This window comes from Paroedura picta, chromosome 17, assembly GCF_049243985.1.
Source record: "Paroedura picta isolate Pp20150507F chromosome 17, Ppicta_v3.0, whole genome shotgun sequence".
NCBI lineage: Eukaryota > Metazoa > Chordata > Lepidosauria > Squamata > Gekkonidae > Paroedura > Paroedura picta.
This window is the reverse complement of record NC_135385.1, coordinates 6235300-6262542: the sequence shown is the minus strand read 5'-3', so window position 1 is coordinate 6262542 and position 27243 is coordinate 6235300. Positions and strand designations below refer to the sequence as shown.

Genomic DNA, 27243 nt, shown 5'->3' with positions numbered 1-27243 from the left:
TTTCCAGTTTCCCCCACCCCCCTTTGTGGTTTCTCTCGGATCCAGTAGCGCCTCTGGGAGGGCAGCAAGATGGGAGGGGGAGGATATGAGCTTTCAAGAGCCAAACCTCCAGGAAGTCTGGATGGTCTCTGAGGGCCCGTTGGACTCGGACAGAACGTCTTAAGCGGCTGCTCTGTGGTCCTTGCAGAGACAGTGAGAGGGACACAGAGAAGGAGGCTGCTTCCCACTAGAGGGCACCAGCAAGCTTTGAGCCCCGGAGGAGTTGCTGGCTGCTCCGTTCAGGTGCCCCGTCCAGCGCCCCCTTCGCCCGCCAGCAAAACTTGGGGCACACAAAGAAGGAAGGGAGGGAGGGAGGGAAGGAGTCCCCTCACCCACCGGCTATTCAAAAGACCCGGCCCCTGGACACAGCAGCGCTCCCACCCAGCCCGCCAAGGGGGAGGTGCCCCCCCTTCTCCACGGCCAGTTTTGATTTGGTGGGGCAGCCAGAAAGGCCCAGGCACAGATTCTGCACGGGGGTCCTGCCCAGGCCCACTGTGTGGCCTCCCTTCTCCCAATAGCCCATCACACCCAGCCTGCATTGCTGCTGCTGCTGCTGCTGCACACCGGCCCCGAGGTCTCCTTCCTGGGGCTCACAGTCCCTTGAGTGAGGATCTGTAGCTTGAACTGGGAGAGGAAGAGGCAGCCAGGTACAGAGCCAGACCACAACAGCCTGTCCCTTCTGACCATCCTCAGGGGGGCTAGCACACCTTTCAAGCCGCCTGAATATGAGGGAACGAAAGCCTTGCCAAAGAGCTATGCTCAGAGCCCGCCAGCGGCTTTGCCTGGGGCAGAGGAGGGTGCACAGTGGCCAGGAAAGTCCAGCAGTCACCTGCCTAACCTGCCACAGGCTCCCTCCACACCGGCCTCTGGGCAGGAGATGCCTGGGCCAGAGCTCCTCTCCTGTGCTGGGGCTGCTGGTGGCCCCCCACCCTGCTCTGGATCTCTTGGGGCAGGTGTGGCTTTGAACGGCTGGGCTCTCCCTCATCCCACCTGACTGTCCAGGATCCCTTTGTGGGCTGGACTGGGTCCCTGCACATGAGGACTAACCCCCCCCCCACCCCGAAATACCTGCCATCGAGGCCTCTCTGCAGCCACACAGATGCAGGCCCAGTCAGAGTCCCCTGCACCCCGAGAAGCCCAGACACCCAAACCTCTGCATTTCTTCCAGCTGAGAACCACAGGGAGGGGGGCTTGACGGAGGTGCAGAACTGCTCCTGGCGCAAGAAGCCATCTAGCCACTTTGGCCTGGCAGGAACAGAACGGCTCTTCTCTGGCCTCCGCCCTCTTCTTGCAGCATCCTCAAAATGCACCCTGCCATTCGCAGGGTAGCGATCCAGGGCCCAAAGAAAAACTTTTGCTTTCTCAGCCCCCACGATGTGACGTCCCCCTTTTTCCCCCAACTTATTGGAAATATAGATGGGCTTACACCCACTAGCTGCTCCCCTGTGAAGGGGCGTCCTACATAGAATGCATTTCACAGGAATCATCACACCCCTGCTGGGGAGCAAATGACTCCCCCCAACTGGCCTGCCAAAGTGAATCTTGCATGCTGGGGCCCTGAGAGGAGCCCCACCCCCCTTTTGAATGGGCACATCCCTCTCTCCACACCGCCTGGGGTGCCGAGGGCTTCAACCCCAGCTGGGGCAAAGAAGTCACTGCTCCACGGCCTTCAGGACTGAGCAGGTGGGCACCTGGGACGTCCTTACCTGTCGTAAGCTTCTTTCAGGTCTCTGGCCAGCTTGCATTTGGGAAGAATGTGAAGAAATGGGGACTGCGGCCCATCTGCTGCTGCATAGGGTAAAAAGAAGACTTTTCAACTGCACAGCACGGAAGGGTGGGGAAAGCACTGTGTGTGTGCGTGCGTCCATGTGTTTTAAAGACACGTCCTTTCTAAAGCTGCCTCCCTTGCAAGAGCAAGTCTGAACCCCTCCAATCCAGGCGACCAGTTCAGCCTCCTACAAAGTCACCCAAGCCCTGTGGAGGAAAGGAAAGGAAAGGAAAGGAAAGGAAAGGAAAGGAAAGGAAAGGAAAGGAAAGGAAAGGAAAGGAAAGGAAAGGAAAGGAAAGGAAAGGAAAGGAAAGGAAAGGAAAGGAAAGGAAAGGAAAGGAAAGGAAAGGAAAGGAAAGGAAAGGAAAGGAAAGGAAAGGAAAGGAAGGAATCCCCTCCTCAGGTTTGCCTTCAAAGCTGGGCCAGTTAGTTTAGCCTCACTGGGTGACGGTTGACCTGAGGGGCCAATAGTAGTGTTTGACATTGAATGTTACAGTTTTACGATTTATTGTAAAACCTTTTCTGTGTTGTAAGCCACCCCGAGACCTTTTTGCAGAGTGGCGGCCTAGAAACATAAAGAAATAAAACAAGCCAATAAGTAGAAAAGCCAGTCTAGGCCCTTCCTGGAGTCAGCTGCAGTATGCCAAGTGGATGCCAGTTCTGGCAGCGGGAGGGAGGGGGGGTCACCAGAAGGTCCCTCCTCGGGGAGGGGTCGGTGGGCCCAGTGGGCAGGAGCAGGATGGGAGCCACCCTGAGGGCTCTCCTGCACCCAAGAGGGGGAGACTCACTTTCAGACATGGCCGACACCTCGTCTTGGATGGCCAGGATGACCTTGGCCTCTCGGGTGAGGTACTGGCAGCGGCGCTCTTCGTGCTGCAGGACGATGGCAATGCGACGGGAGAGGTTGTGCAAGCAGCTGATGACTGAGGGGTCTGCGGTAGCCTGGGGGGAACATCACAGCCCCCGTCAGCAGCCAGGAGAGGAGGAGGGAGCGAGGGAGGGAGGGTGGCCGGAGGACTGCGCTGGACACACAGGCAGAGTTGCCCCACCAAGGGTGCACTAACACACCCACACCCACCCGGGCTGCAACTTCCCAGCCCTGGAGCTGTCCTTAGTGCTCCTCTGGCCAAAAGAGCCTCCGCCTCCCCCGGCTTCCAGCCCCCCCAGCCCCTCACAGCCCCAGCAAGGAAGGGCCCACTCCTAACAAGGGGGGGGGCAGTCACCTGTCAGCCCCCACATCCCCCCAAAGGACCAGAATGGAGGCAGCCTGGCTGTTTATCAGCCCTGTGCAGCCAGCAAGGAGGAGCTGGCGAGACGGGCCCAACCAGGGTGCAGGGAGCAGCTGCTGCAGGGGAGTTAAGCGGCTGGGAGGAATGGCCAGGCAAGGCTCCTGATAAGTAGGGCCCTCACACCCTGACTCAGCAGCCCAGGCCGCCCGAGCTTTAGCTGAGTCACAGATCCTGCTCTTGGCCTGATTAGAGCCCTCCCTGGCCCTCAGCCGCCCCACCCACTGCCAGGGACCCCACCCAAGGCACGGAAACACACGCAGAGGCCAACTGAGAGAACACAGGAGCAAGTCCCGTCTCTGCCCTGCAGCCCTCCTCCCTCCGCTGAGGACAAACTGTCCTCTTGCAAGCCTGCCGGCACCTCCCCCACCACCACAGGGGCAAGGAGACCTCTGCCTCTAAGAAAGGCAGCCGCTGCCAGTGCCACGCCATGCCCATTGGGTGCCCGCCCTCCGGCCTGGGTCACAAAACACTCCGGCCTTCCTGAGACCAGTACGGCCAAGGCCAGGAGGGCCTTCCCCCCTTACCCTCAAGGCAAACACCACGTTGAAGAGGATCATGGTGGGCATCTCTCTTTTCGGGGAGGGGTCGGTCTTGGAGATCTACAAAACAAGCCGAAGCGTCAAGCACTCTGTCAAAGGAACGGACAAATCAATGGCCATGGGGGGGGGGGGAGGGGCCAGCCAGGGCTACGTGAAGGCCGGAAAGGCCAAACGGTTCAGAGGATTAGTTCCCCTCAGCCCCATGGCCAGTGGGCCACTGACAGCCTGCTACCAGGGGGGAGGCGGGATATAAATACAATAATAATAATTTTAAAAGGCATCTAATCCTCTTCCCCTCCCTACGTTCCCTGGTAGCAAATTCCGCATTTGAAAGGCTCTCTGTGTAAAGACTCCCACCCCGGCAGGTGAACCTGAGAGCGTGACGGAGGGAGAGGACATGGGGCAGGCCACGTAGCTCACGTCAAGATCCTTTATGGCCCAGCTGACTTGTGCAGAGCGGCACAACCCTGAGCCGGGTGTAGCAAGGGCCCGGCAAGCCTCTCACAAACCCATGGTTCAGAGAATGCCTCTGAGCATATGCAGAGGGCCAATGTCCCAAGTCATGCTCTCCAGAAAGAGTAAATGGATGTTTGAGAGGAGACAAATCCAGAGGGCCATGTGGCGGGGATCTTCCTCAGAAATTTCAGCCAGAGGCCCCCAGGAGAAGGGAGGAAGCAAGCCAGACGTGCCCTTCGAACAGGGCACCTGGGCAGAACAGGAAGGTTCCCGTTTTGCCAGCCTTTGCAGCACCACTGCTCACAGTGCCAGCCACCCGTAGTCCTTGAGGGACTGGGGACCAGCTCCCTGGGAGCCCAGGGGGGGGGCCTTGGCAGCTGGGCATGCTGCTCACCAGAGCAGCACCACAGCAAAGGAGGCAGGAGCCCTTTCCCCTGGAAATACAGCTGAACAGGAACAGACGAGAGGCAGAGGAAACAGGACGGGAGGGCTCAGGAAGACGCAGTTGCAGGGCCCCCGCCAGGGCCCCCCCAGCTGGTGCCCTTCCCCAAGGCCCACAGAGAGGCCTGCCCGCTGGCCCTACCTGCCCACAGGCATGCTGCAGGAGAGTTGGGTGGCCCACAAAGCGGACATTGTCGATCTTCAGCTCAAACTTCTTGCCACACATTTCAGATTTGGTGGCCAGGATGGTGGCCAGGATGACATCGGAGAACCTTCCGGAGCAAAGACAGGTGTCATCCTGTGCCCCCCCCTCCCCAGTCCCGGCTGCCTTTCACATTCCAGAGATTCCCACAGGGCCCCCTCGGATTCCCCTCACACACACACACACACACACACACACACACACACACACACACACACACTTAGGCAAATTAAGGGGCTGGGAGGATCACGGACCTCTACTTGACAGGATTATCGACAGGAAAGGCACGAGAGGCAGAGGCGGTGGCGCATGCGTCTGCCATTCATGGCATGCTCTGAGAGAGACGCGGCACAGATATCCTGCGGAGGGGGCTTCTGCCGTCTCCCCAGGCCAAGCAAACATGCCCACCCTCCGTCCCCACCAGGCAAGCAAGCCAGCAGGGGGCTCTAGTCAGGCAGGCTCAGCAGTCCAAAGGGCAAGCTGGGCCACCCCTCTGCCCCCAGGGCCAAAGGCTGCCCCTCAGCCCTCCCCCTCCTGGGGCCCTTCATGTCTGTGGCTCAAGAGAGACCCCTTCCCTGCAGGGGCTGCAGCCAGACAGTTCTTCAAGCCCAGCCTGGTGGGGAAAGGGGCTGAATTATCTCAGCAACAGAGTAGGGCTCAGGTGGTAAACAAAAACATTGCAGGACCTGAGATCCCAAAGGCCCCTCTCCGCCTCCCCCTTGAGACCCACTGGGGGAGAGTGCTTGGTTTCTGGGGTCAAGGGGGCCTCAGATGCAAAGTCACAAAAGCTCCAGAGGTGAGCCTGGGTGGCAGGCGCGTTATTGCACTGGGGGGGGGGCAGCTCCCTCCCAGCATCCACCCCCACCCTCTCACCCAGAGGCCCCCAATGTTGGCCTCATGCACTGAACAGTGGGGGCGCGTGGCTGCCCTCTTGCTTGAAGCCAGGAGAGCCACCAAAGGACCTGCCTGTGCCAAGCAGGTCATCCGAGGCTGGCCCTGATCTGTCTCAGGAGGGATGCCCTCCGCTGCCCTTCCCTGCTCCCTCCAGCCTTAGTTGCAACCGGAGAGGAGTGAGGAGGGCAAGCCTGCCTGAGCCTGAGGGCCCCAACAGAAAAGGGCAGTGTGCTCTGGCAGGGATGCGGGGGACAGACCAGAAGCACAGCCTGCGAAGCAGCTGCCCACTGGGAGAGCTGCCATTGCTTTAACTGGACTGTGTGTGTGTGTGTGTGTGTTGGGGGGGGGTGGATTCCCTCCCAGGCCAGCAGCACCCAAGTGGTGGGGGTGGGGGCTGAAGAGCTCTGTGGGTGGACCGAGGGCTCCTCCCAACTGTGTAGCTTGCCCTGTGGCGGGAGAGATTGGCCGCTTATCAGCCCCAGCAGCAGCAGCAGCAGCAGTGGAGGCAGCAGGCCAGGCAAAAGGGGGGGGGGGAATCCCGCAGCTCCAAGACCACTGGTCTGCAGGGAGTTGCACAGTCAGGGGGCTTCCCCTCCCACCCCACACACCCCCTCTCTCTGCAAGCAGGAAACCAAAACAGCTTGACAGAACCCCACTGTCTGCTGTCCAATGAGGAGAGTGAGACCCTTCTGGGGCCATCTGAAGTGAGGTGCAATCCCACCCATCCAAGCACAGTGAAGCCCAGGCTGTAAACGGGGGGACTCGGCCCTGCTCGTGTTGGCCCCTCGGGGCTTCCTGGCTGCCATTGCTTGCTTTTCTGGTTTGGGATCTCTTTGCGTGAGGAGCCAACCAAGGGAGACTCTGCCCCCAGGACCTGACCCTGCCAGGAAGGTGGAGTAGCCCCAGACTCCCTTTCGCTGTTTGGGAGGGCAAATGAGGGGAGCCTACGCTTGCCCCCTTGAGCTCTGAAGAAGGGGGGGGGGACAACCTTGGGAGCCACCATGAGCAGCCAAGGAAAGGCCGGCTGAGGCATTGCCAAGGCACACAAATGCTTGGAGCCCGCCTCAGCAGGGCTGGCATGTCAAGGCAGACCCCCACACTTGGGAGCTCAGGAACAACAAGCCCCCTGCAGGGCAGGCAGCCGCCACCCCAGCTGGAAACCAGCTCAGAGTCTTCTGTGAAGACGAGGCAATCCAGCCGCAAAGGGGCACACAGTATGAGCCCCAGAGCCTCTAGCAGCGGTGGTGGGGGAGCCACTCCCAAGCACCTCTGTTGAAGCTGACCCTGGCGAGTCAGGGGAGGGAAGGCGGATATTCCCTACACAGCGGATATTCCCTACACTGGGAACTGGCAGAACTCACTGGGGTTCCTCTGGCTACCCAGGAGGGTGTGCAGGGGGGACAAAGACATACCCACTCATGCCCCCTTCCTGCCTGGCAGGGAGCACAGGCCTCTGTCTTGAGAAGTGGGAGACAGGGAGGGAGGGAAAAGGTCAGGAAAGCTGGGAGCTGGGGCTCATCCCAGGCACAGAGCACGCCAAGATTCTGGCTGGCGCATGAAAGAGAGAGGAAGGCCCACCTCTGCCACGTGCCAGGCCAAAAGAGCACCAGCCAGGAGCATCTGTCAATGGTGACAGGGGCCCTGGCCAGCCTGACAGGATGATTCCTCCCGCCCGGAGCTCCCCAGTCAGGAGGAAGGCCCCTGGCCAAGGGCGTTCAGTCAGGGCTGCTCCCCCCCCCTCACTCACTCTCTTGCTCGGCATCATGTTTTGGGGGAAGCATAACTGCCCAGCATCTCCCGTGCCTTGCTCTGCTCTGGCCCCTAATTCACTTCATTTGCAGCTCAGTGGTAAAGAGAAATCAGAAGAAAAGCACATGGAAAAGAAGGTGAGAAAGAGGGCAGCCATTGTGGACAGAGGCGCTCATTCACAAGAGCGGGTCTTACCCAGACACCACCTGCTCATCGGGGAGCGGGCGTGGCTCTCTGCAAGGGGAACAAGGCCCGTGAGCAGCAGGAACAGCCAGCAAAAACAAGCCCGCAATGGGACAACCACAGGGACACACGATGATCAAGCATCCGGCCAGACCTTCGGGAGGAAACATGTCTGCCCCCCCCAGGGGCTGGGCACAGGGACCTCCCCCAAAGAACAGAGAGAAGGCTGCAGCCAAGAGGCTCTCTGCAAGACTCTGCCAGACAACTGGCCCCCTTCCCTACACTGAACCCCCCCTCCCCAAGGCACCCCGGAGCAGGAAATGGCTCTGCTTGCCATCTCCTGGGATCCAAACCTCGACAGACCTGCCTCAAGTCTGTTACATAAAAGCAAAAAATGGTTTTAACTTATAGTTTGAATAAGCACAGTACTCTTTGAAATCTGTTCTTTCTTCTAACTTAAGCACATCATACATGGGGACAAACCCTCCTTTGGTATGAATGCAAAGCAGTTTATTACAGTGGTTAAGAAAGCTCTTTAATAGGAAAGTCTTCAAAAATAAAGGGGGAAGTTGATTTCAACCTGAGTCTTCATCTGGAATATTTACTGCTTTCTGTGCCTGTGCTTCTCCATGACTGTACCTAGGCTGCCTCGGAGGTTCCTTGCTTTGTGCCTCAAATGGGCTTTTACCTAGTTCCCACTTCTACCGTTTGGTCTAACTGTTTGTTTGTCCGAGTCTGAGAGAGGCAGGCAAGACTCACGGCCGGAAGAGCAGGTGGAGAGGGAGTGGCCTTCTGAGCCACAAGGAGGGGCCATGGCTCATGGGCAGGCAAGAGGACCCTAGCCTGATTCCTGGCAGGCCGGCTGGCAGGATCTCCAGCTGAAAGGCCCAGGCTGCAGGTGACCTGAGAAGCCTCAGCCTCAGACCCTGGGGAGTAACAAGACTGACCCTCATGGAAGAAAGGTCTGGTGCAGAATAAGGGAAGTTCACGTGCATGACCAGGAGGGGCTGTGGCTCAGTGGCAGAGCCTCTGCATTCCCCGCAGAAGGGCCAGGTTCAATTTCCCTGCAACATCTCCAGTATAAAGAAGGGGGGGGGGGGCTGCAAAGCTTCCTTCCTCTTGCTGTGTCTCCACTCCATCCCCTCAAGAATGCCAGGTGCCGTTTGTGGGTGACCCCTCTCCCCCCACCCTCATTCCTGGTTTTGCCGCGCCCATGGGAGGCAGGTGCTGTCAGCTCCCAGACCACGTCTCTCATTGGCACTGCCCCTGAGGCCCACGCAAGCCATGCCCTGCCGCCAATCAGGAGCATTCTCCAGGGAAAGCCTGAGCAACCGTCAGCAGCTCCCTCCCCACTTCCCCCCCCCAGACCTGACCACTCAGCCCCTCGACCCACAGCGGCCTCCTCGTACCTGGAGTCCCCGTCCGCATCTTCCACAGCGTCTCCAATGCTGTTCACGGCATACCTGCTGCGGGGCTTCCCTAAAAGGAATGGGGATGTCTGTCTGTGGCAGGAGGGTGACCAGATGGCCTCTCCTTGTTGCTGTTGCTGTTGTTATTATAACTTTTATACCGCCATTCCCTTAGGCTTACAAGATAAAGGAGGTCCTGTCCGCTTTGGGGGCTGAAAGGTTAGGATCGCCCCCCGCCAGAGGCCCTGGTCACGGCTGACCTGCAGGGGCCAGGCGGGAAATGGGCCCTCTTTGGCCTTTCAAAACAAGGCGCAGCCCCCGTGGCCAGGGAGCCCCCCCCCCACCCTCCTGCGGGGTTCCTCCAGGGCCATCTAGCCCACCCTCAGCGCCAGGCAGGAAGCCCACAGGCCTGCCCAGGAGGGTCTGGGGAGCCCCAGGGGCCACCTGGAACTTGGCAACAGGGCCGCAGGGATGGAGGGAGGGCGAGACTGAGCCGGAGGAGGGGCGGGGCCTCCGTTGCCACGGACGACAGGCGGGCCGCACGGCTTGGGCCGGCCGGAGGTGCGCGCGCAGCCGTCCCCCGGGGGGCGTGGCGCGGCCTAGCCGGGGCGAGGCGCGCGGTGGGCGTGCGGCCCCCTCACCGGTCTGGGCGGCGGGGCTGCCGGGGCCGCGCTGGAAGGGGAAGCGGAAGAGCAGCTTGTTCCCGCGGCTGCCGGAGCTGACCAGGATGACGCTGATGGGGCTCGAGCTCTCCCCCATCCCCGCTCCGCTCAGGCGCCACCATGGAGACGCCTCCGACGGCTAGAGAGGCGCGGGGGGCGGGGCCTCGGGAGCGCAGGCGCGTTGGCCCCGGGCGAGGTAGGGGGAGCGTCTCTGTCCCGGCCTAGCCTACCTGGCAGGGCGGTTGTGGAGGCGGCGACAGCAGGCAGAGACCCCTTCCCCAATGAGGAGGGTGGGCTCTAGGGCTGCCCCTAGCCCCCTCCCAGGGCGGCCCTCTCTCCCACACGAGCCCCCCCGCCCGCCCGCCCGCCCGCCCGCCCGCCGGAAGCCCTCCTCGGGGAGCTCTGCTGAGGCCTTCTTGGGCCCGAGTTCGGGAGTCCCCTCCCCAGGGAGAGACATCAGCCGCCCCCTCCTTCTTCCTCCCCTGGGGAAGGCCTTCAGCAGCCCTTCGTTCCCACTCACCCACCCACGGTTTCCTTTTAGGACCACAAAGTATTACTCAGGGTATGAACTTATATGCACACTTTGCCGGGTGTAGACTGTATGTGAGGAAGAATTCATGCCTGCCTGCATGCGAACGCTTATGCCTCAAATAAAACTTGGCTGGTCGTCAGAGTGCCCCTGCCCTCAAATTTTGTTCTGGTGCTCCAGGCCAACCTGGCTACACCTCTGAATCTACCCACTCCCTCCTGTTTAAGTGTTTGGTTTTAATGTTTTCAGTGTTGTCTATAGTAGGGATTTTTCCTTCAAAAGTCAGTTTTCATGTTTTTGAGAGTGTGCAGAAGAATACTTTGTTCTTAGATGCCACTTTTCTCTACCAGAGGTGTCTCACAGTCTCCTTCCCTTCCCTCTCCCCACAACAGACACCTGTGAGGTGGGTGAGGGTGAGAGAGCCCTGATATCACTGCTCGGTGAGGCACACTTCTATCAGTGCTCTGACAAGCCCAAGGTCACCTGGCTGGCTGCATGTGGAGGAACGGCCCAGAAAAGCTTCCAGGACCTGCCCATACTAGAGCATGTCCCTGTGTGTGTTTCAGTGACCCAGCCCTCCTTGGACAAGCACATTAGTTAGCCAGCCAGAGCTGTTTTCTAAGCATGGCAGGAGGTGGAGAGGAAAGCTGGTGCCTCTTGGGAGCATCATCCTTGCAGGCCCCTGCAGCTGGGCGATAAAGCCTGGCTGGGCGGCTGCTACTCAAGAAAGATAGCAGGGGGGGGGGGGCAGGATGGAGGATGTCAAAGCAGTGCGTCTTTTATAGAGAGTTGTACTGGCCTCCTCCAGGCACTCAAGTTTTTGATTTGCACTCACATCAGTCCAAATGGGTACTGGTTAGTTCTCTTGTAGTTCTCCTCAAAATAGTGACTACACCAGTTTGGTGTAGTGGTTAGGAGTGCGGACTTCTAATCTGGCAAGCCGGGTTTGATTCCCCACTCCCCATCATACAGCCAGCTGGGTGACCTGATACAACTGTTCTGACTGAGCAATGATGTCAGGGCTCTCTCAGCCTCACCCACCTCACAGGGTGTCTGTTGTGGGGAGAGGAAGGGAAGGCGAATGTAAGCCACTTGGAGACCCCTTCGGGGACAGAAAAACAGCATATAAGAACCAACTCTTCTTCTTAATAACTTGGGAGAACATGCATATTGTGAAAATGACAAAGACCTTTCTAGACCACCTTTGGGAGTTGTTAGGCAGGCAGATGTAGTGGATAAGTCGTCATCAGATCTCTGCCTCCACAGGCTTAACGTTGGAGTGGGCCTTGTATCCAGGCCACAATCTCTGCCCACACCGGCATCAGCCCTCCCCATGCACTCCTAAGGCCAGAAGAGCTCTGCTAGACCAGTCCAGAGAGGATCCATCTCGTCCAGCATCTCATCTCACAGTGGTCAACCAGTCACTCTGGAGGGCCAAACATAGCACACAGAGGGCAAAGTAACATGGCTGGGGGGAAATGCAACCCTCAGAATACATAAAGGACAAGTTATATCATTGGTGATGAATAACTTCAGGCTGAATTCTTTAGGGAAATTCTCCATGATTGACCAGTGACCTGTGCAGCCCCACTAGCCTGGTCTCATTTAATCTGGGATGTTAAACAGGGCTGGTTGGGGCTAGGCCTTGGGTGGGAGAGCCCCCGGGCAGCCCAGGGTTGCTACTCGGAGGCAAGTCAGCCCCCCCCCACCTCTGCCAGGGGGGTGTGTCCTCCATCTCCAAGGGGGGCAGTCCAGTTCCAAGGTTCCGGCAGGAGGTGCAGGGATTATCTACCCCAAATATGGGTCTCTCAGGGCAGCAAAATGGGCAGACGGAAAGCCTGCACATAAAGGCATGGGAGGGTCACAGGGGTTTCGATTTTTAAGCTCTGGGCCTCGGGTGGCTGTTGGGGGTGTTTTTTATAGCCATACTGTCTATATGTCATTTTGTGAGGGACTCTAAGCAGTGGGGGGAGCACGATGGTGGGAAGGCGGCCTGCCGGGCCCTTCTCCTGCTTGCGCCTGGCCTGCAAATGTTCCTCCAGTCCCTGCAGGAGAGCCCCACTCCCACTGGGGGAGGCTTCTCCTGTTGATAAGATTAGAGGGGGCGGAGAGGCCGGCAGCACGCCCATAAAGCCCATAAAAGGCACCCTTGCGGCTGGGCTCGCAGTTGCCAGTTGCACCCCAGCCAGCCAGCCAGCCAGCCAGCCACCCACGGTCAAGTCTCTTGCCTCTGCAACCATGTTGACCGCCGACGAGCGCCGCATACTCAAGAGCACCTGGGACAAGGTGGCCAGCTGCCAGGATGAGATTGGTGCCGAGTCCCTCTACAGGTAAGGTTGGGGGCTGAGCGGAGGGGGTGGGCGGGCAGAGGGGTGCCCTGCGGGGACTGGCTCTCTATGCCTCCTGCCTGCCTGCCTGACTCCCACCCACTCCGCCCCACTTTGGCTCGCCAGGCTCTTCGTTGTGTACCCGACCTGCAAGACCTATTTCCCGCACTTCGATTTTTCGTGTGGCTCAGCCCAGATCCGCAACCACGGCAAGAAGGTGATCAAGGCGCTGGAGGATGCACTCAAGAACGCTGACCACCTGCACGAGAACCTGGCCGAACTCAGCAACCTCCACGCCTACAACCTGCGCGTCGACCCCGTCAACTTCAAGGTGGGTGGGCAGAATGGGTGCGGGGGGGGGGTGTCATCGATGAGGACTCTGGGCCTGGGAGGGACGGAGGGGGCGCAGCAGCCGTCCCCTGCGACTGGAGCCCTCCTTCCCTTCTACCACTGCAGGGCAGGGCAGGGGAGGGGGGTGTCCCCAGGACTGCTCTCCGTGGCTGACTCTTGCCTCTCCTTCCTCCCTTCCCTCCCTGCAGCTCCTGGCCCGCTGCATCCAGGTGGTTCTGGCCATCCATCTGCGGGGCGAGTTCAACGCCCAGACCTACGCCGTCTGGGACAAGTTCATGGCCTGCGTGGCCGACGTGCTGGTCGAGAAGTACAGATGAAGGCTGCCAGCACCGTCCGGGGGCGCCCCTCCTCCTCGCCCTCCCCTCACATGTACCCAGCAGAATAAAATTGCTTTGAACGACTGTCTGCCTCCTCCTCTCCCTGTTTGTAGGGGACAGCCACAGGGAGGGAGGGAGGGAGGGAGGGAGGGTGGGTGGGAGGGAGGGGGCTGAGTTGCCCTTTTCAGAAGGGGAGATTGGCACGGGAGGGAGAGGGAAACATGACCAGCTCGATCTCATCCAGCCTGCATGACCCCCTGAGAGGAAACTCCAGGCCTAGGCAGAGTCAGGCCTCATCCACTGGTCGGTCGGCCTTTCACCCCCTGATGCCGTCCGCTGTCCCCCGGGGTGGCCAGGAGTGGGCTGTTCCTTGAGGGTGGGGCCCAGCAGCGGAGCAGCGCGTAGATGCCCCTCCCCTAAGTAGCCCTGCTCTCTGACCCAAGCTCCGCCTCTCAGAGGTCCTTGGAATGGCCAGAATGCTCCAGACCACGCATGGAGGTTGGCATGCCTCCATGTGGGATGAGGCTAGGCGGGCAGGGGCATCTTTCCTGGCCAGTCCTGGCACCCCCCTCCCTGACGGGAGCGCTGGCAAGGGCAGCAGGGTGTGGACCAGGAGAGAGGAAGGGGCTGCAAGAAGGGTCACTCTGGCCACAGATAAAAGGGGCCACATCCCCCTCCCCTGCCTGGGCAGAGAGGCCCTCCCCCCTACGATGACCCTAACATGCACAAGGGAAAAGGACAGTGTCTGGGTCCTTCCAGGGGCACCCCAAGTTCAGAGCATTCCTTTACCCATGAAAGGCCCAAGCAAGGTGCTCTGCTGGGGCTCAGGAGACTTCCCCCCCCCACACTCCGCCGTTGGGGGTCTGTGTCTGCCAGGAGGGGCTCTGGGCCCAGATGGGAGGCACAGCTGGCAGGGTCGATTGTGCTGGAAGGCGTGGCTAAGACACCCAGCTTTGGCGCTTTGGGCCAGCAAGGGCCCCTAAGGAGCCACCGAGGTGCACTGCTTCTGGACAAGTAGGCTCCATTTCCTCGGGGCCACTAACTGAAGCCCGCTCGATTGATTGCTATACCATGATGTACAACATATAAGCCCAACATTCATTAAAAACATCCAATGAACCTAAAATTAAATCGGGCCACCATGTCAGCAGACTTTCTAATCGCTCGGACTGGCTTGCAGTCTGGAGGGGTCTTTGAGAGCACAGGAAGAATTCTAGTCTGGATCCCGCCCTGCATGGTTGGCTCAGGGCGCCTAACATCAAAACTAAACGACCATACAAGCGGCATGGAACTTATCGGGTAGGAGGGGGTTTTCAACAAGAGTGAAAAATGCCCCCCCCCTGCCGCCGCCGCTCTTCATACCTCGCCCTCGTGAACCGCCTGGAGCGGTCTGCAGCACATTTCCAAAAATGCATGAGCAGCGTTAAAGCATCCTGAAGCAAAGCAACCGGTGACGGTGCCGTCGGGGCGGAGGCAGTGTGCTTGGCGCCGGGCCTCCCCTCCGTCGCCGGGGTCTGGCCTGTCCCGCTGCCCTCGCGGAGGGAGGGAGGGAGGGAGGGAGGGAGGGAGGGAGGAAGGCCCAGCGACCCAAAGGGTTCCCGGCCTCCCCCAAGGGCCCGCTCCTACCCCGCAGCCCTCCACCCCAGCGGGGCACTGGGCTGGGCCAGGGGTACAGTCAGCCTGGCCTACCTGACAGGGTTGCGTGCAGGCTCAGCGGGGCTGGCCTGGAGAGTTGGGGGGGGGGTAGCCCGAAGGCCTTGAGGCCGTTTCGCGACCCACCCGCGCTGCCCGCCCCGCTTGTTTCCAGAGGCCGGGCTGGGTGGGCGGGAAGGAGGAGGGCTCTTCTTTCTGTGCTGCTTCTGGGACCCCAGGCTGGCCCTGCCCGCCCCCTGCCCGCCCCCAGGGGAGGGGAGTGGCGCGCCCGTCGCCGCCCCCCTGGGTGGCGATATAAGGGCGTTGCGGGCCGTCTGTGGGCACCGGAGACCAGAGACAGTGCCAAGATGACTCTCACCGACAATGACAAGGCGCACGTGAAGAGCATCTGGGCCCACGTCTGCAGCCATCCTGAGGAGTTCGGTGCAGAGGCCCTCTACAGGTAAGGCCGCCCCGTCGGGCAGGGAAGGGCAGGGCCGGGTCGGAGTGTGTGGCTGCGGCTGGCCGGCCCCGGGGGCGCTGTGCTGCGCTGCGTGCCCGGCTGAGCCGCCCCTTTCGTGTGCCGGCAGGATGTTCGTGGCGTACCCCACCAGCAAGACCTACTTCCCGCACTACGACATGCATGCAGGCTCCGAACAGATCCGCGCGCACGGCAAGAAGGTGGTGACCGCGCTCTCGGACGCCGTGGCCCACCTCGACAACATCGGCGGCGCCCTGGCCAAGCTCAGCGACCTGCACGCCCAGAAGCTGCGTGTCGACCCGGTCAACTTCAGGGTGAGTGCAGGAGCCGGGCAGGGAGGGCCACCCCGCCCCCGACGGCCAGCAGGCTTGCGCCGTTCCCCGGGCCTCCCGGTCAGGGGATCTGACGCTCTTGCTCGCCCTCTCTCGCCCGCAGTACTTGGCACAGTGCCTCCTGGTGACCATCGCCGCCCACTGCCGCGGCCAGCTGACCCCCGAGATCCTCGTCTCCCTGGACAAGTTCCTGACCCTGTGCGGCAAGATCCTCACCTCCAAGTACCGCTAGAGCCGCCCCACCGCCAGCAGCCGACGGAGCCCACACACGCACGCACCCACGCCCGCCTTCCACGCCCCTTCCCATCAATAAAGGAACGTGTAGCCGTCAAAAGAGCTGCCTGCCAGTCTCTTTGTGGGGGGGGGTCGGGGGGGCATACCCCAGTCACAGAGCTCAGCCGCACTCCAGGAGGGAGCTTTGCCCCCTCTTCTGTGACCACCAAACTTGGAAAGCATGGACACGGGGGGGGGGGGGTAGCTGCAGGGCAGATGGGATGCCTGACAGCAGGAGACTTGCCTGGGCCCCACCTGGAAAGTGCCCCCCCCCCCCGTGCCGTGCAGCTGACACCCTTGGGAGGGCAGTGCGGGGCGGAGTCAGAATCTTGAGGCAGCCCGGTCCTTTTCTCACCCCCCCTCCACACACGCCAGGCGCTTAGGCTGCCTACGGTGTGGGCAGGCCCCCTTCCTGCCAGCTGTCCAAGGCATTTTGTCATTACCAGCTGGGCTACCGATCCCCCTGGTGCTCCTGCAGCTCTGTGTGTGTGTGTCTGCGGGTGGGGGGGGGGGTTGCTTGATGAGCCAATTTGAGCAGATGCACCCATTCCCCAAATAAAGGATGTGTACGTGGGGGGTTACTCTCAAGGAAGGGCCCTCTGCATGCCCAGGGGGTGCCACCAGCCAAGGGAGAAAGCCAGCCCCCAACACACCCCTGTTCAGGACCCTCTCAGCCATGAGAAGGGGGCCTGCCTGGGGATGCACAGCCAAGGCACACCCCAGACGGAAGAAACCTTGGCCAAGCCTGTGCAGCTTCTTCTGGCCGCCTATAGCAGCTAGTGGAGGAGGGACACTATTGGGCGGGGGGGGGGGCTAGCAGAAACTTCTGCTAAGTCCCCCCACCCGTCTGTGGGTGAAAGCCTTCTTAGGGTTGCCCTTAGAAATGGTGACAGGTTGTCGATCTGAGTCCTGTCTGAAGGTCTAAGACTGGGGTGTGGGGCGGGGGGCATTCCACAAGGATTTTGGAAAAGGTCGTGTGTCAGATTTCGCTTGCATTTTGCAGTGGTGGGGAAGGAGCAGCTTCTTGTGGGTGCCTTTCAGGCCCAGCCTTGCTGGGGGGTGGGTGCTGGAGAGGATCCGTTGCATCGTTCCCTTGGCCTGTGGCTGCGTCCCCTTCTCGGTCAGGTGTCTGCCCCGTTTCAGAGGGGAGACAGACTGTGGGCCTTTTCGGTGGTTGCACCACAGTGTGTGCTGTTCCTTCCCCTGGCAATTGAGCCGGGCACCGTCATGAATGACACAGCATCATGTTTGTTCTGCTACTGCTTTATTGGTACTTTAGGCTGCAGTTCTAGCTTTAATACACCTAGGCGAGTGGAAGTATTCTAATTCTATGTGTTGCAAATCTGCACTGATCTTTTACAAAGGGGTTTGACAGGCTGGATATAAATGGAAGTCCGGTGGGTGGAAGAGGTTGCTGCTAGATGGCACAGTCCCACACTGGACTCCCCCAACAGGGCTCTCCGTGTCCTTCCGCATCCTGGGCTAGTCTTTTTCACTGACCTTGTGGGAAGGTGGCAATGCAGCTGGGCACTCTGCTACCTGAATGCCGGAGGGTGATCCCAGAGGGCACTCCTGTTGTCGTCCACCAGGTGGGAGTGGCACACTCCTTTAGAGCCCCTCCTCTTCTGCAGAGATTAAAAAGGCCGGGTCAGGAGGAGGACCAGCCACCCCCTCTGCGGCCACTCCTCTGCCACCTTGTGGGAGACGGCTGATGCCCCAGCCTTCCTGCCTCGCTCTAGCTCTGGGCCAAGAGGCACAGGGGCCACCAGCTTCCCTCCCTGGGTGAACTTGGAAGTCACCTGCCGGAAGAATCAAAGGAAACTCTGGCACTGTTGCCCCCTGCCTACCTCCACTCCAGTGACCCAGACATGCCAAGGCAGGGTGAGGGATGCGCCAGGCCGTCTCAGCTTAGGAGATGCGGTGATTCCGGGCATAGGCAGCCGCAAGTTCTTCACAGAGCGCACCAACAAGCTTCTCCCAGGAGACCAGCATGTTGTCGGTGAAGTCATTCTCCAGGAGGTCTTGGCAGACACTCCGCATCACCCGGAACATTGCCTGTGCCGGGGAGAAAATGCTCAGGGCCCGCTTGGCATGCGTCCATGACCCAGGCCTGAGCCTCTGGGTGGAGGGCAGGCAGAGGAGAGCCTTGTCCAGCCTTTCAACATGGGGTTGGTCCCCCTGTCTGACCACGGCTGTGCTTTGAGGTGGAGGGCGCTGCAGGGGAACCAGGCCAGCTGCCACAGGGCATCCCCAGATCCCTCTCATCCCCTTCCCTTGCAGGAATGTGCCCCCCACCCCAGCCTGGTGGGTCTGCCTCCTCTTCCACTGGGCACCAATACCTGGAACATGCCCAAGGGCACCTTGTGGATGTTCTTGTGGGTGTCCACCAGGCATTCCAGCAGCTTGCAGACCTGATGCCAGTTGTCTATATTTTCAAACACCTGGTTCATCGCTGCCATGACCCTACTGCCGTGGAAAGCCACCACACTGTTATTGTGGAGCCCCCCCTCCGTCGGGATGGTCTTGAAGTATTGTTTGGACTCAGGGTAGTCCGCGAAGAACCTGCATGGAGAAGACTCAGTTGCCACAAGTGGAGGAGGTTCTGCCTTCTTTGCTCCCTGCCCCTTCTCCCGATGACACTGGAGGACGGACAGGACAGCAGACGTCTTTTCACACATAGGTCACAGATCGTTGGCAGTGCCCTAACATCAGTCTCGGGCAGAAAAGGGCCTTTTTGGCACACACCCCCCCCCCATCCGCCTGGTGCTTTCAGCTGGACCTTGCAGGCAGGCCAAGGGGGTGGGCGGGCACGTGGCCCTCGCCCGGTCCTTCTGGCCCCTGGCTGGGGCCCCGCGGCCTCCCCTGGGCCGGGGCCAGGCGGGCCTTACTTGATGAGGACCAGCCGCCCGTTGTCCTCGGCCTCCTCGTACATGCGCGCCCACAGCGCCCGCAGGTTCTCCTGGTCGGCCGGCGTCAGGCCCGGGGACTGGGACTGGGGCTCCCTGCAGGGGCACAAAGCGACAGCCCCGGTGGGCGCCAGACCCCAGGCCCCTGCGGGGGAGGCCGCCCCCCAAACACCCGCGCGCCCGCCCGCCCCCCCCCCCCGGGCCGCCTTCCGCGCGCGCCTGGCGGGACCCCTCCTTCCCCTCCCCTCCCTTCCGCAGCCTACCCCGCCTTGCCCTTGCCCCCGGAGGCAGCCATGGCTGGGGCGGGCGGGCGGCGGGAGGGGACCCCGGAACCTTCCAGCAACGGACCCCCGGGAGGGGCAGTTGGATCCCGCGGGAGGGAGGGAGGGAGGGAGGGAAGGGGCGGCTGCGCGTGCATGGCTCCCCCGCGCCCCGCAGGCAGGCAGGCAAGCAGGGAGGGCGGGGCGGGGGGCGGTCCTCCTGCCGAGGGGGGGGAGTCCCCTGCGGTGACGTCGGCGGAGGGCACCCTCAGGCGGGCAGGCAGCGGCGATGGCGGCCCCGGGGTAGGCGAGGCCGGGCCGGGCCAGGCAGGCGCTCTCCTCTCGCCCCCCTCCCCGATGGCCCTGCCGCCGCTCCTGGTGCTGCTGGTGGCCGCCGCCGCCGCGTCCTCCTGGCCCGGCGGGGGGATCGGCCAGCGGAGCAGCGCGCCCGGCGGTGAGCGGACCCGGGAGGGAGGGAGGGAAGGTCGATCCGTCCGAGGCCACCTCGGGGACCGGGGCTGCCCGGAGGAGCTTTCTGCCGGGGGAGGGAGGGAGGGAGGGAGGGGGCCTCATGCACTGGGGCTACTGCTGCATGACCCCATGGGGGTCTGGCCATAAGCCAGGATGGGCCTGGCCATAAGCCAGGCGACGGGAGGCAACTCAGCCAGGCCTCCTTTCGCCCCCGGCCCCCCACCCAGTCCCTCCTGGTGCTTTGCTGCTGGGTGCGTCAGGCTCTGTCTGGACGGCTCCAGGGATCCCGCCCAGGGCAGGGTGAGTGAGGTCAGGCAGTGGGAGAGGCGGAAGTGGCGAGAAGCCGGTTCGCCTCCTCCTGGCCAGGCCGGGAGCCACACGGGGCAGGTCTTGCGGCCAACCTGCCCCTCCGTGGGGGGCCTCGAGTTTCACAGCAGAAGCCTTTCCAAGCCTGGATTTGGGAGGGGGCTTTCCTTGCAAATCGGACAAGCATGTCACCCCCACAATCCACCCCCCCCCCACACCGTGGCTCCCTTGCAGATGCCTCCTCAGCCGCTCAGGTTGGCACGGCTCCCCACCCCTGTGCATTCCTGGCTGTGTTGGCTGAGGGCGGGCCTCCCACTGAACTCTTGTCCTCGGGCCGCTGCTCCTTTCCTCTTGGCAGCGCTCCCGTTGGCATCTGCTCCTCCCCAAACTCCGTTTGTCAGGCGGCTGCTCAGCCCGACGGACCTGTGCGTCCGCTCTGCGCTCAGGGCCCCGCCTGTTGTGGAAACAACCGTCCATCTATCTGTCCCTGGGGCGTAACGGTATTGGCCTTTGGACAGGTGGGCCTTGGTAAAAGGCGAAAGAGAGAGGTGCTCAGGAGAGCGGCCCCAGTTTGGACTGGCAGTGCCAAGGGCAGAGGGGCCTTCTGGATGCTGTGGCCTCAGTTTCCGGGGCTTTTGTGCTTGAAGAGAGGGGCCTTGCAGCCCCACTGCGCCGTGGGGGGGACGGGGAAGGGAAGAACACCCAGAGTCTTTCCACCCTCTGACCAGCTGCTGCTCTCCTCCCTTCCTAGGCCAGACCTACGTCTCAGAGTATTTCTCCCAGAGCAGCCAGAAGCTCTCCTTCTACAGCTGGTATGGCAGTGCCAAGCTCTTCCGCTTCCGCGTGCCGGAGGACACCGTGCTGCTGCGCTGGCTCCTGCAGGCCTCCAGGGGGAGCGGCCCCCAGTGCGCCGGGACCCAGGTTTCCATGTGTGTGCCCCACCTGTGCTTGCGCGGGGCCATCTCGGGTGGGCGGGAGAGGTTCCTAGAGAGGGTGGCGCCCAGGTGCCCCTTGGGGCTCAGCAGGGATCCAGCCCCTCCTCTTGCCTTGCAGCCACTTCCGCTATGGAGCCCCGCCCGTCATCAACCCTCTGGGCACGCAGTTCCCTGCCAACATGAGCCTGCCTGGCACCTACAGCCTGACCTTGCCTCTCGGGGCCACTCTGCAGAACGCCACTTTCCTCAACCTCACGAGCCCCGCAGCAGGAGACTGGTTCATTGTGGCACACCTGCCGGAGGCCACGGGAAGGATTGAGGTCAAGGTGAGGGAGGGGCGGCTGGGGCAGGGGGGGCACCCAGCCATTGGACACCCCGCCTGAGCCTGCCTTCCTAATTGTTGCAGGGCTTCTCCACCCCGTGCAGCTACACCTTCCAGCCGGACATGTTTGTGCTGCGCCTCTTGGAGGTGTCCCCCCTGGAGCCTGGCGTTCCCTCCTGGCAGACCATCTCTGGGCCCGCTTGGCCACTCCACTCCAAGTGAGTGTGGGAAGGGGGCGGGCGGCCTCTTCTCCGGAACGGCCGGCACCAGGGGCTCCAGTCTGTCAGGCTCTTCTCAGGTCCCTCTCCCTCCCTGCGCAGGATCTTTGTACCAGAATACAGCAGTGCTCTGAAAGTGGAGCTGCAAAACTGTACGGTGAACGTGTCCACGGCCTGTTCCCTGCGCGTCACGCTGGGTTCTGCCACCCTGCCACGGTCCTTCCAGAAGGTGCTTAACTGCACGGGGGAAGCCCTCCCCTGCAGCCTCCTCCTGCCCTCACCGCCGTGGGGGGAATGGCTGCGGATCACAGTGGAAAGCCTCAGTGGGCCCAGGGCAAAGCTTTCCTTCCGGGTGTTGGCCTCCTTCGCAGGTGGGTGCTGGTGCTCCAGGGGTCGTATCGGTGGCTGCACACGTGGGGCGTGGGTGTCTGCCTGGGGCCAGTGTGGCTCTTGGTGACAGCGGCCTGTCACTGTCTTCCTGCCTCAAGACGTATTCTGGCACAGTGGCTCTTCCTGCTCTCTTCTCAGCATGCAAGCCCGCGGGGGCCGGCTCCTTCCTGGTCTTCTACCAGAGCGCGAACCGAAGCCAGGCCGTGCCACCACTGGGAGCCAGCGTGAACACCACGTGGCAGGGGAGCACTGATGCCTCCCCTCTGGGCAGTTCTTGCTTGCGTAGCCAGCCGGTCGTCCGGGAGGACCTGGATGTGGTGTCGGTCATCTTCCGGGTCCTTGGGGACCCCAGCGTGCCTGTCCGGCCGCAGTTGCCCACCCTGCTCCTTTTCAACCTGAATTCGGGCATGGACAGCGGAGGGACGCTGATCCTTGGCCTGCAGCTGAACAAGGTGAGCCAGCCAGTAGTGCACGGGGGGGGGGGGGGCCTGGGCAGGGTCGTGAGTATTCCTCGGCTGGGGCACAGGGCTCTGTAGCTGCATCTCTGCTGTGTCCCTGCAGACAGCCTTGATCCCTGGTAATGCCACCGTCTTCGCCTGCCTCAGTGCCGGCTCTCCAGTGCTGAACCTGAATGCCACAGGGGTCTGCAGGACAGGTACACGATGCTCAAGGCTGCCCCGGGGTCGGACCGATCTGCGTGGCTCTTGCCCGGGGGTGCAGGTGGGGGTGGGGGTGGGGGAGAGCTCTGCCTGGCTGGTCTGGTCTGGTCTGGGGGGGAGAGGGGTTGATGGGACGTGGAACCAACAGCAGCTGCCTTTCCCCTCCCCTGCCCGCAGCCTTCTCTCTGGGCTTCCCCTTGAATGTGTCCACGTCCTCCAGAGAGGTTCTGCTCAGCATCCCCTACCCAGAGTCAGACAACTGGTTCCTGTCCTTGCAGCTCCTTTGCCCAAAAGATGTGGGGTGAGTCTGGTGCTTGTCCCCAACCCCTCTCCCCCCTGCCCTGAGACCAGCTGGGCCAGGACAAAGAAGCCTTCAGGGCAGTGCGGGGGTGGGGGGTGCGTGCCTGCTGGGCCACTTTCCTGACCAGCAGCCTGCTCCTTCTGCCAGGCCTGCCCTCGGCCCCTTTCTGGATGTGACGGACCAGAACGGCTGGCGGCTAGGACACCTCCCCCAAGACCTGCCTCTTTTTGCAAATGTCCTGTTTTCTCGCTCGCCGCAGGGAATGTGACACAGCCCTGGTGACGGTCACGGCCTTCCTCAGCCCTTGCTTCAATGACTGTGGGGTGTACGGGCAGTGCAGCTTCCTGAGGCGCCAAGGCTACGTCTACGCTGGGTGCCGCTGCAAGGCCGGTGAGGCTGCCCGTGGCCTGGTGCTCCCTCCTGTGCTCTCTGGGCTGACTCGGGAGCGGAGGGGGGAGATGCTGGATCGCCCTCTTCCCTGCTCAGTTTCTCATGGCCTCGCCAGGCTAGGAATGCTGGGCCTGGCCGGGCAGGACGTTCCAGAACACACAGCCCAGAGCCGTAGTCAAAACCTCGGACAGGTCCCAAGAGATGTTTCCAGGGCCCTGGAGGTCTTCTTACCCTTCTCCTCACCCCAAGGCATCGCCCTCCGGGGCACAGTGGGCCTTGGTGCAGCATTGTTGATAGTTGGACGGCTTGCAAGGAGGCATTTCTCTCTGTGACTCCCCCCTCCTCACACTTTGGCAGGCTGGCGGGGGTGGAGCTGCACAGACAGCACGAAAGCCCAGAGTGTTGGCGTCCAGACACTGGCCACCCTTCTGCTGACGCTCAGCAACCTCCTGTTCTTGCCTGCCGTGGCCGTGGCCGTGGACGGCTACCATTTGGTCGAGGCTTCGGTTTATCTCTTCACCATGTTCTTCTCCACGGTACGTACATCTTCCGGGCCGTCTGCTGTGGCTGGGGGTGCAGGCAGGCTGACCTCCTATCTCTGTGCCTGCCTGGGCCATGTCCTATCTTGAGGGTTGGGCCCTTCACTGCCATTTTCAGCCCCCGAGCAGGACTCAGTATGCAGTTCTTGCACGGCTTGCAGGGAGGCAGACCTCTCGGCTGCAGCTGGCATTTGGTCCCCTTCAGCCTGCTGCAAAGCAGAGGAGGGACTCTTATCTAGCACCACATGGCCCGGCTCTGGTTCCGTGCAGTTCAAATCCCCCAGAGGCCCTCCAGTATCCCTCCCATCTCACTTCTGGGAAGAGGGACGCAATGGGGTGATGCCGTGTGGTGCTGAGGAGCCGTGTGCCACATCCCTTTCCTCCGTCTCCCTCGGCTGCAGTTCTACCATGCCTGTGACCAGCCTGGGGTGGTCGTATTGTGCATCATGAATTACGACACACTACAGTTCTGTGACTTCTTGGGTTCCGTGGTCTCCATTTGGGTCACCATTCTGTGCATGGCCCGTTTGAAGAAGATGCTGAAATACGTATGTTTGCAGGAATTGTTCATGGACAAGGGGGTGGGGGGAGTGGTGTTTCGTGCTCGAGTGTCTGCATGCTCTCTTGGAAACATGCTCTCTTCTTCCTGTGGCTGGAGGCGCTTCCTGAGCCAGGGGTGTGGCCTCTTTCCAGCCAAAAGAGATGGGGAAAGGGGGAAAGGGAGCAGCTGAGCTCTCTCTTAAACTAGGCCAGTGCCTGTCTCCTGACTGAAGTGCTGGAGGTTTCCTTTGGATGGGGGCCCCTCACTGAGATGGGTTTCCCTGCAGAAATTCCTCAGCAAACTTGCCCTACTCCCACAGCTCCTCTCTGTCCAGGCTGGGCTTGGGCTGCTGCCTCCCGCTGGCCCTAGCTCCGGGCTTCCCTGATGCCTGTGAGGAATGGGTTTCATCCTGCTTTTCTCTTGCCTGCTGTAGATCCTTGGTGTGCTGGGGACCCTCTTCATTGCCATGTCTCTGCATATGGACCGGAGAGGGGTTTGGAACATGATGGGACCTTGTCTCTTTGCCCTCGTCATCATGACTTCTGTCTGGGTAGGTGGCTGAGACCTCCACTCCAGACTCTATGGCCCTGGAGACTCTCTCCCCCCGTGGGGAAGGAGATTGGCCTGGATCCGATGGGGTGTGAGCAGAAACAAACAGCACAGTTCTGCTTACATGAGAAGAAGGAAGAGAGTTGTTTTCTATACACTGCTTTTCTCTACCATAAGGACTCTCAGATGCAGCTTACAGGTGCCTTCCTTTCCGTATAACAGGCACCTTGTGAGGCAGGTGGGGCTGAGAGTTTGGAGAGAACAGGGACTGGGCCAGGCATCGTATGGAGGGGGGGGGCCAATTAGACTCCACCGCTCTTCACCAGGGCTCTCAGGTCTGGCAAAATGCCTTGCTGGCCCCTCCCTCCACTTAGTGCCGGGGACCTGGTTGCACAAGAAGAAATAAACAGAAGCCCAAGACCAATTGTGGCTGGGACGGAAGGGCCAGGGATCGCACCAGATGCTGCACAAGTCTGTTAATGTGTCCACTTGCGCACTGCTGGACCTGAGCTGCTGTAAGCAAAATTGGAGCTTTCCCTAGTTCAGGCTGTGGCTCATAAGGAAGGTGTGTTGTGGGTCTTTGGCACATTTATCTTTTGACAGGTTGGCTTACTTTAACTTGGCTTAATTTTTAGAACTGAGCTGCACAGTTCTTTATTTGTTCTTTGTCGAGACCCCAGGTGGATTGCACTGTGTCAGTCAGGGCTTGAGATGGGGAGACACATGGGTTGAGATGGGGAGGCACATCTCAGGCCAGTGACTTCCTTCCTTCCTCCTTCCCTCCCACAGGCCTACCGGGGTGTGAAGCGCCGTCACTGCTACCCTCCCTGCTGGAAGCGCTGGGCCTTTTTCCTCTTTCCTGGCATTAGCTTAGCCTTCATCGCCTTGGCCATCTATGCATTCATGGAAACCAATGACAATTACTATTACACTCACAGCCTGTGGCACTTCCTCATGGCCAGCAGCGTGGCCTTCCTCCTTCCCCCAGGAGACAGGCCCAAGAGGCTGTGGGCATGGTCGCGCAAGCTCCTCTGCGGCTACCAGATCTGCAACAATGACCGGGAAGAGCTCTATGCAGTGACGTGACTGACAGTCCTTGTGCCACAGTACCTGACAGGCTTCTCCAACAGATTGGCAGCTGCCTTTCCAAATGCCTCAGGACTGCGTGTCAAAGCAGGGAGTAGCTGGCCTTATTGCCCAGGCAAACAGGGCTTTTTTTGTGGGTGGTGGGGGCAGGCGTTGCCAGGCCCCCAAAAGGGCTACTGGTTTGCACGGCCTTTCTGTTCAGCAGGGAGAGGCTGTTATGCAGCTCCATCCTGGAATAGAGCTCCTTGGTAAGGAGCTCCTGGTGTCTGGCTCCTTGGTAAGCCCCTCACTCACTGACTTACAGCCTCCTCTTGCTCAAAGTGAGGAATGTGTTAAAACATGCAAAACAGCCACCACCTTGAGAAGAGAAAGGGGCCGGCATCTGAGGATTAGACTGTGCTGGAATGAGGATCTCCAGAGGGTGACACGTAGTATTCCACAGCCTCACCCCACCAGAGAAGAAGAGGGCAAGGTTGCAGGATTGATGTCTGGTCCCTTTTCTCTCCCTGAATACAGAGAGCAGGAGAGGCTGGCCAGGGCTGCTGCAGGAGCTCCCAAGAAAATGGGTGGGTTCTGGGGGGTATATGATCAGCAGGGTGTGTGTATCGGGGTGGGGGTGGGGAGTACGTCAGACCAGCCAAGCCCACACACACTGTGTGTCCATCAGGTGTTTTGGTGGTTCAATGACGTGGGGTCTTGAACAGCCGTCAGGCTGACTGCAAGGAGTCAGTTCTGCTCCCGTGTGGGTGATGGGCATTGCTTTCAGGTACTCTTTTTGTTCCATTTTGTGTACCTAACTCTGGTTGGCAGCACTAAGGCCAATACGGGGGTCCCACACCTTGCAACAGTGGCCAGAGGGGCCCACTGAACTGAGTCGCATAAATCCAGACAGGCCTGAACTGAGGTCGGAACTGTGCTGCTTCTCCACAGCGGTATCCCAAATGAACCAAGCCAGGCTGCCGCCAAGTGAAAAGGACTGGAATTCAGCATAAAAAAACCTGGGCAGCTGAGGGGCTCTTTGCACAGTGCACAGCAGTCATGTGGCTTCTGCTCACACCCCTTTTGTGGCCTTTTCACCCCACTGGGCATTCGGCAGGCCTCCTGCCTGGCCTCTGCCATTCTTGCACTCGGCACCCCCAGGAATCTAGTGCTGGCACTTGGGAACTGGAGTTGGTTGTCCGCCTTCAAAAATGTCTTTTGCGCAGGCCAAGTCAAGAAGCGGTGGAGTCTTCACAGAGCAATAATAGCTGATGGATTTGAACGGCTTTCCTGGCTGTTGCCTTTGATTTTTGCTACTGCTTTTGTTTTTTCTTTTCGGTCACTATGGGAATGTAATGTGCTCTGGGGGAAATGGGTTCTCTTCTTGATTGACCTCGGGCAGAGTTTCAGCAGGCCTGGGGTCCTTTGCACTTCCCTGCCCTGGCTGTTTCGATGGTGATGTGCTGCCTGGTGCCTGCTCAGCACAGGCAGCCTAATAAAAATGAAGGAGGCAACGTG

The 27243-nt window shown here is 60.7% G+C and overlaps 5 protein-coding genes across 14 annotated transcripts in view; 3 read left to right on the top strand and 2 right to left on the bottom strand.

Annotated features, from left to right (window-relative positions):
• The window catches only part of NPRL3 (NPR3 like, GATOR1 complex subunit), a 14087-nt gene extending 4324 nt beyond the window's left edge, over positions 1–9763 (bottom strand). Inside the window, exons 1-7 of one of the 6 annotated variants that reach the window (XM_077316260.1) lie at positions 9611–9763; positions 8970–9039; positions 7573–7611; positions 4675–4804; positions 3621–3695; positions 2596–2749; positions 1746–1827 (exon numbers count right to left, since the gene is read on the bottom strand). In XM_077316260.1, the coding sequence (XP_077172375.1) occupies positions 1746–1827; positions 2596–2749; positions 3621–3695; positions 4675–4804; positions 7573–7611; positions 8970–9039; positions 9611–9728 (668 nt within the window). In that variant the 5' untranslated portion in view covers positions 9729–9763. Of the gene's footprint in view, positions 1–1745; positions 1828–2595; positions 2750–3620; positions 3696–4674; positions 4805–7375; positions 7529–7572; positions 7612–8969; positions 9040–9150; positions 9355–9413; positions 9433–9610 lie in introns of those variants that run through there. The other 5 variants (XM_077316264.1, XM_077316261.1, XM_077316263.1 and 2 more) reach the window with 5 other exon arrangements.
• PGAP6 (post-GPI attachment to proteins 6) lies at positions 9676–27243 on the top strand. Of its 4 annotated transcripts, none has more exons than XM_077316257.1 (13): positions 9676–9827; positions 20568–20745; positions 20870–21077; positions 21158–21291; positions 21394–21662; positions 21820–22133; positions 22243–22336; positions 22518–22641; positions 22901–23031; positions 23389–23567; positions 23972–24118; positions 24545–24661; positions 25450–27243. In XM_077316257.1, exons 1-13 carry the CDS (start codon positions 9752–9754, stop codon positions 25744–25746), a joined length of 2268 nt encoding a protein of 755 aa, XP_077172372.1. In that variant the 5' UTR covers positions 9676–9751; the 3' UTR covers positions 25747–27243. The 4 variants fall into 4 exon arrangements, with proteins under 4 accessions (XP_077172372.1, XP_077172371.1, XP_077172373.1 ...); XM_077316256.1 differs by lacking the exon at positions 9676–9827 and adding an exon at positions 19181–19493; XM_077316258.1 differs by lacking the exon at positions 9676–9827 and adding an exon at positions 19305–19493 and having other exon boundaries at positions 20568–20737.
• LOC143827068 (hemoglobin subunit alpha-D-like) lies at positions 12242–20132 on the top strand. Of its 2 annotated transcripts, none has more exons than XM_077316276.1 (3): positions 12242–12490; positions 12614–12818; positions 19866–20132. In XM_077316276.1, the coding sequence occupies exons 1-3, from the start codon at positions 12399–12401 to the stop codon at positions 20115–20117; spliced, it is 549 nt and encodes a 182-aa protein (XP_077172391.1). In that variant the 5' UTR covers positions 12242–12398; the 3' UTR covers positions 20118–20132. The 2 variants fall into 2 exon arrangements, with proteins under 2 accessions (XP_077172391.1, XP_077172393.1); XM_077316278.1 differs by lacking the exon at positions 19866–20132 and adding an exon at positions 13027–13239.
• Positions 15052–15934, top strand: LOC143827070 (hemoglobin subunit alpha-like). The gene is made up of 3 exons (XM_077316280.1): positions 15052–15250; positions 15378–15582; positions 15704–15934. The coding sequence occupies exons 1-3, from the start codon at positions 15156–15158 to the stop codon at positions 15830–15832; spliced, it is 429 nt and encodes a 142-aa protein (XP_077172395.1). The 5' UTR covers positions 15052–15155; the 3' UTR covers positions 15833–15934.
• Positions 17121–18952, bottom strand: LOC143827071 (cytoglobin-1-like). The gene is made up of 4 exons (XM_077316281.1): positions 18762–18952; positions 18213–18435; positions 17721–17928; positions 17121–17498 (listed from the first exon to the last, which is right to left on the bottom strand). Exons 1-3 carry the CDS (start codon positions 18803–18805, stop codon positions 17782–17784), a joined length of 414 nt encoding a protein of 137 aa, XP_077172396.1. The 5' UTR covers positions 18806–18952; the 3' UTR covers positions 17121–17498; positions 17721–17781.

Bases quoted from the DNA above. Each gene is read 5' to 3' on its own strand.
- LOC143827068 (XM_077316276.1), top strand. From the start codon at position 12,399: ATGTTGACCGCCGACGAGCGCCGCATACTCAAGAGCACCTGGGACAAG. The intron at 12,491-12,613 runs GTAAGGTTGGGG...TTGGCTCGCCAG, and splicing joins GGTGCCGAGTCCCTCTACAG to GCTCTTCGTTGTGTACCCGA. The intron at 12,819-19,865 runs GTGGGTGGGCAG...CCGGTTCGCCTC, and splicing joins TCGACCCCGTCAACTTCAAG to CTCCTGGCCAGGCCGGGAGC.
- PGAP6 (XM_077316256.1), top strand. From the start codon at position 19,196: ATGGCTCCCCCGCGCCCCGCAGGCAGGCAGGCAAGCAGGGAGGGCGGG. The intron at 22,134-22,242 runs GTGAGCCAGCCA...GTGTCCCTGCAG, and splicing joins TTGGCCTGCAGCTGAACAAG to ACAGCCTTGATCCCTGGTAA. The intron at 24,119-24,544 runs GTATGTTTGCAG...TGCCTGCTGTAG, and splicing joins TGAAGAAGATGCTGAAATAC to ATCCTTGGTGTGCTGGGGAC.
- LOC143827070 (XM_077316280.1), top strand. From the start codon at position 15,156: ATGACTCTCACCGACAATGACAAGGCGCACGTGAAGAGCATCTGGGCC. The intron at 15,251-15,377 runs GTAAGGCCGCCC...GTGTGCCGGCAG, and splicing joins GGTGCAGAGGCCCTCTACAG to GATGTTCGTGGCGTACCCCA. The intron at 15,583-15,703 runs GTGAGTGCAGGA...TCTCGCCCGCAG, and splicing joins TCGACCCGGTCAACTTCAGG to TACTTGGCACAGTGCCTCCT.
- LOC143827071 (XM_077316281.1), bottom strand. From the start codon at position 18,805: ATGTACGAGGAGGCCGAGGACAACGGGCGGCTGGTCCTCATCAA. The intron at 18,436-18,761 runs GTAAGGCCCGCC...TTCTCCATGCAG, and splicing joins GGGCGGCTGGTCCTCATCAA to GTTCTTCGCGGACTACCCTG. The intron at 17,929-18,212 runs GTATTGGTGCCC...TCCCCGGCACAG, and splicing joins TGCCCTTGGGCATGTTCCAG to GCAATGTTCCGGGTGATGCG.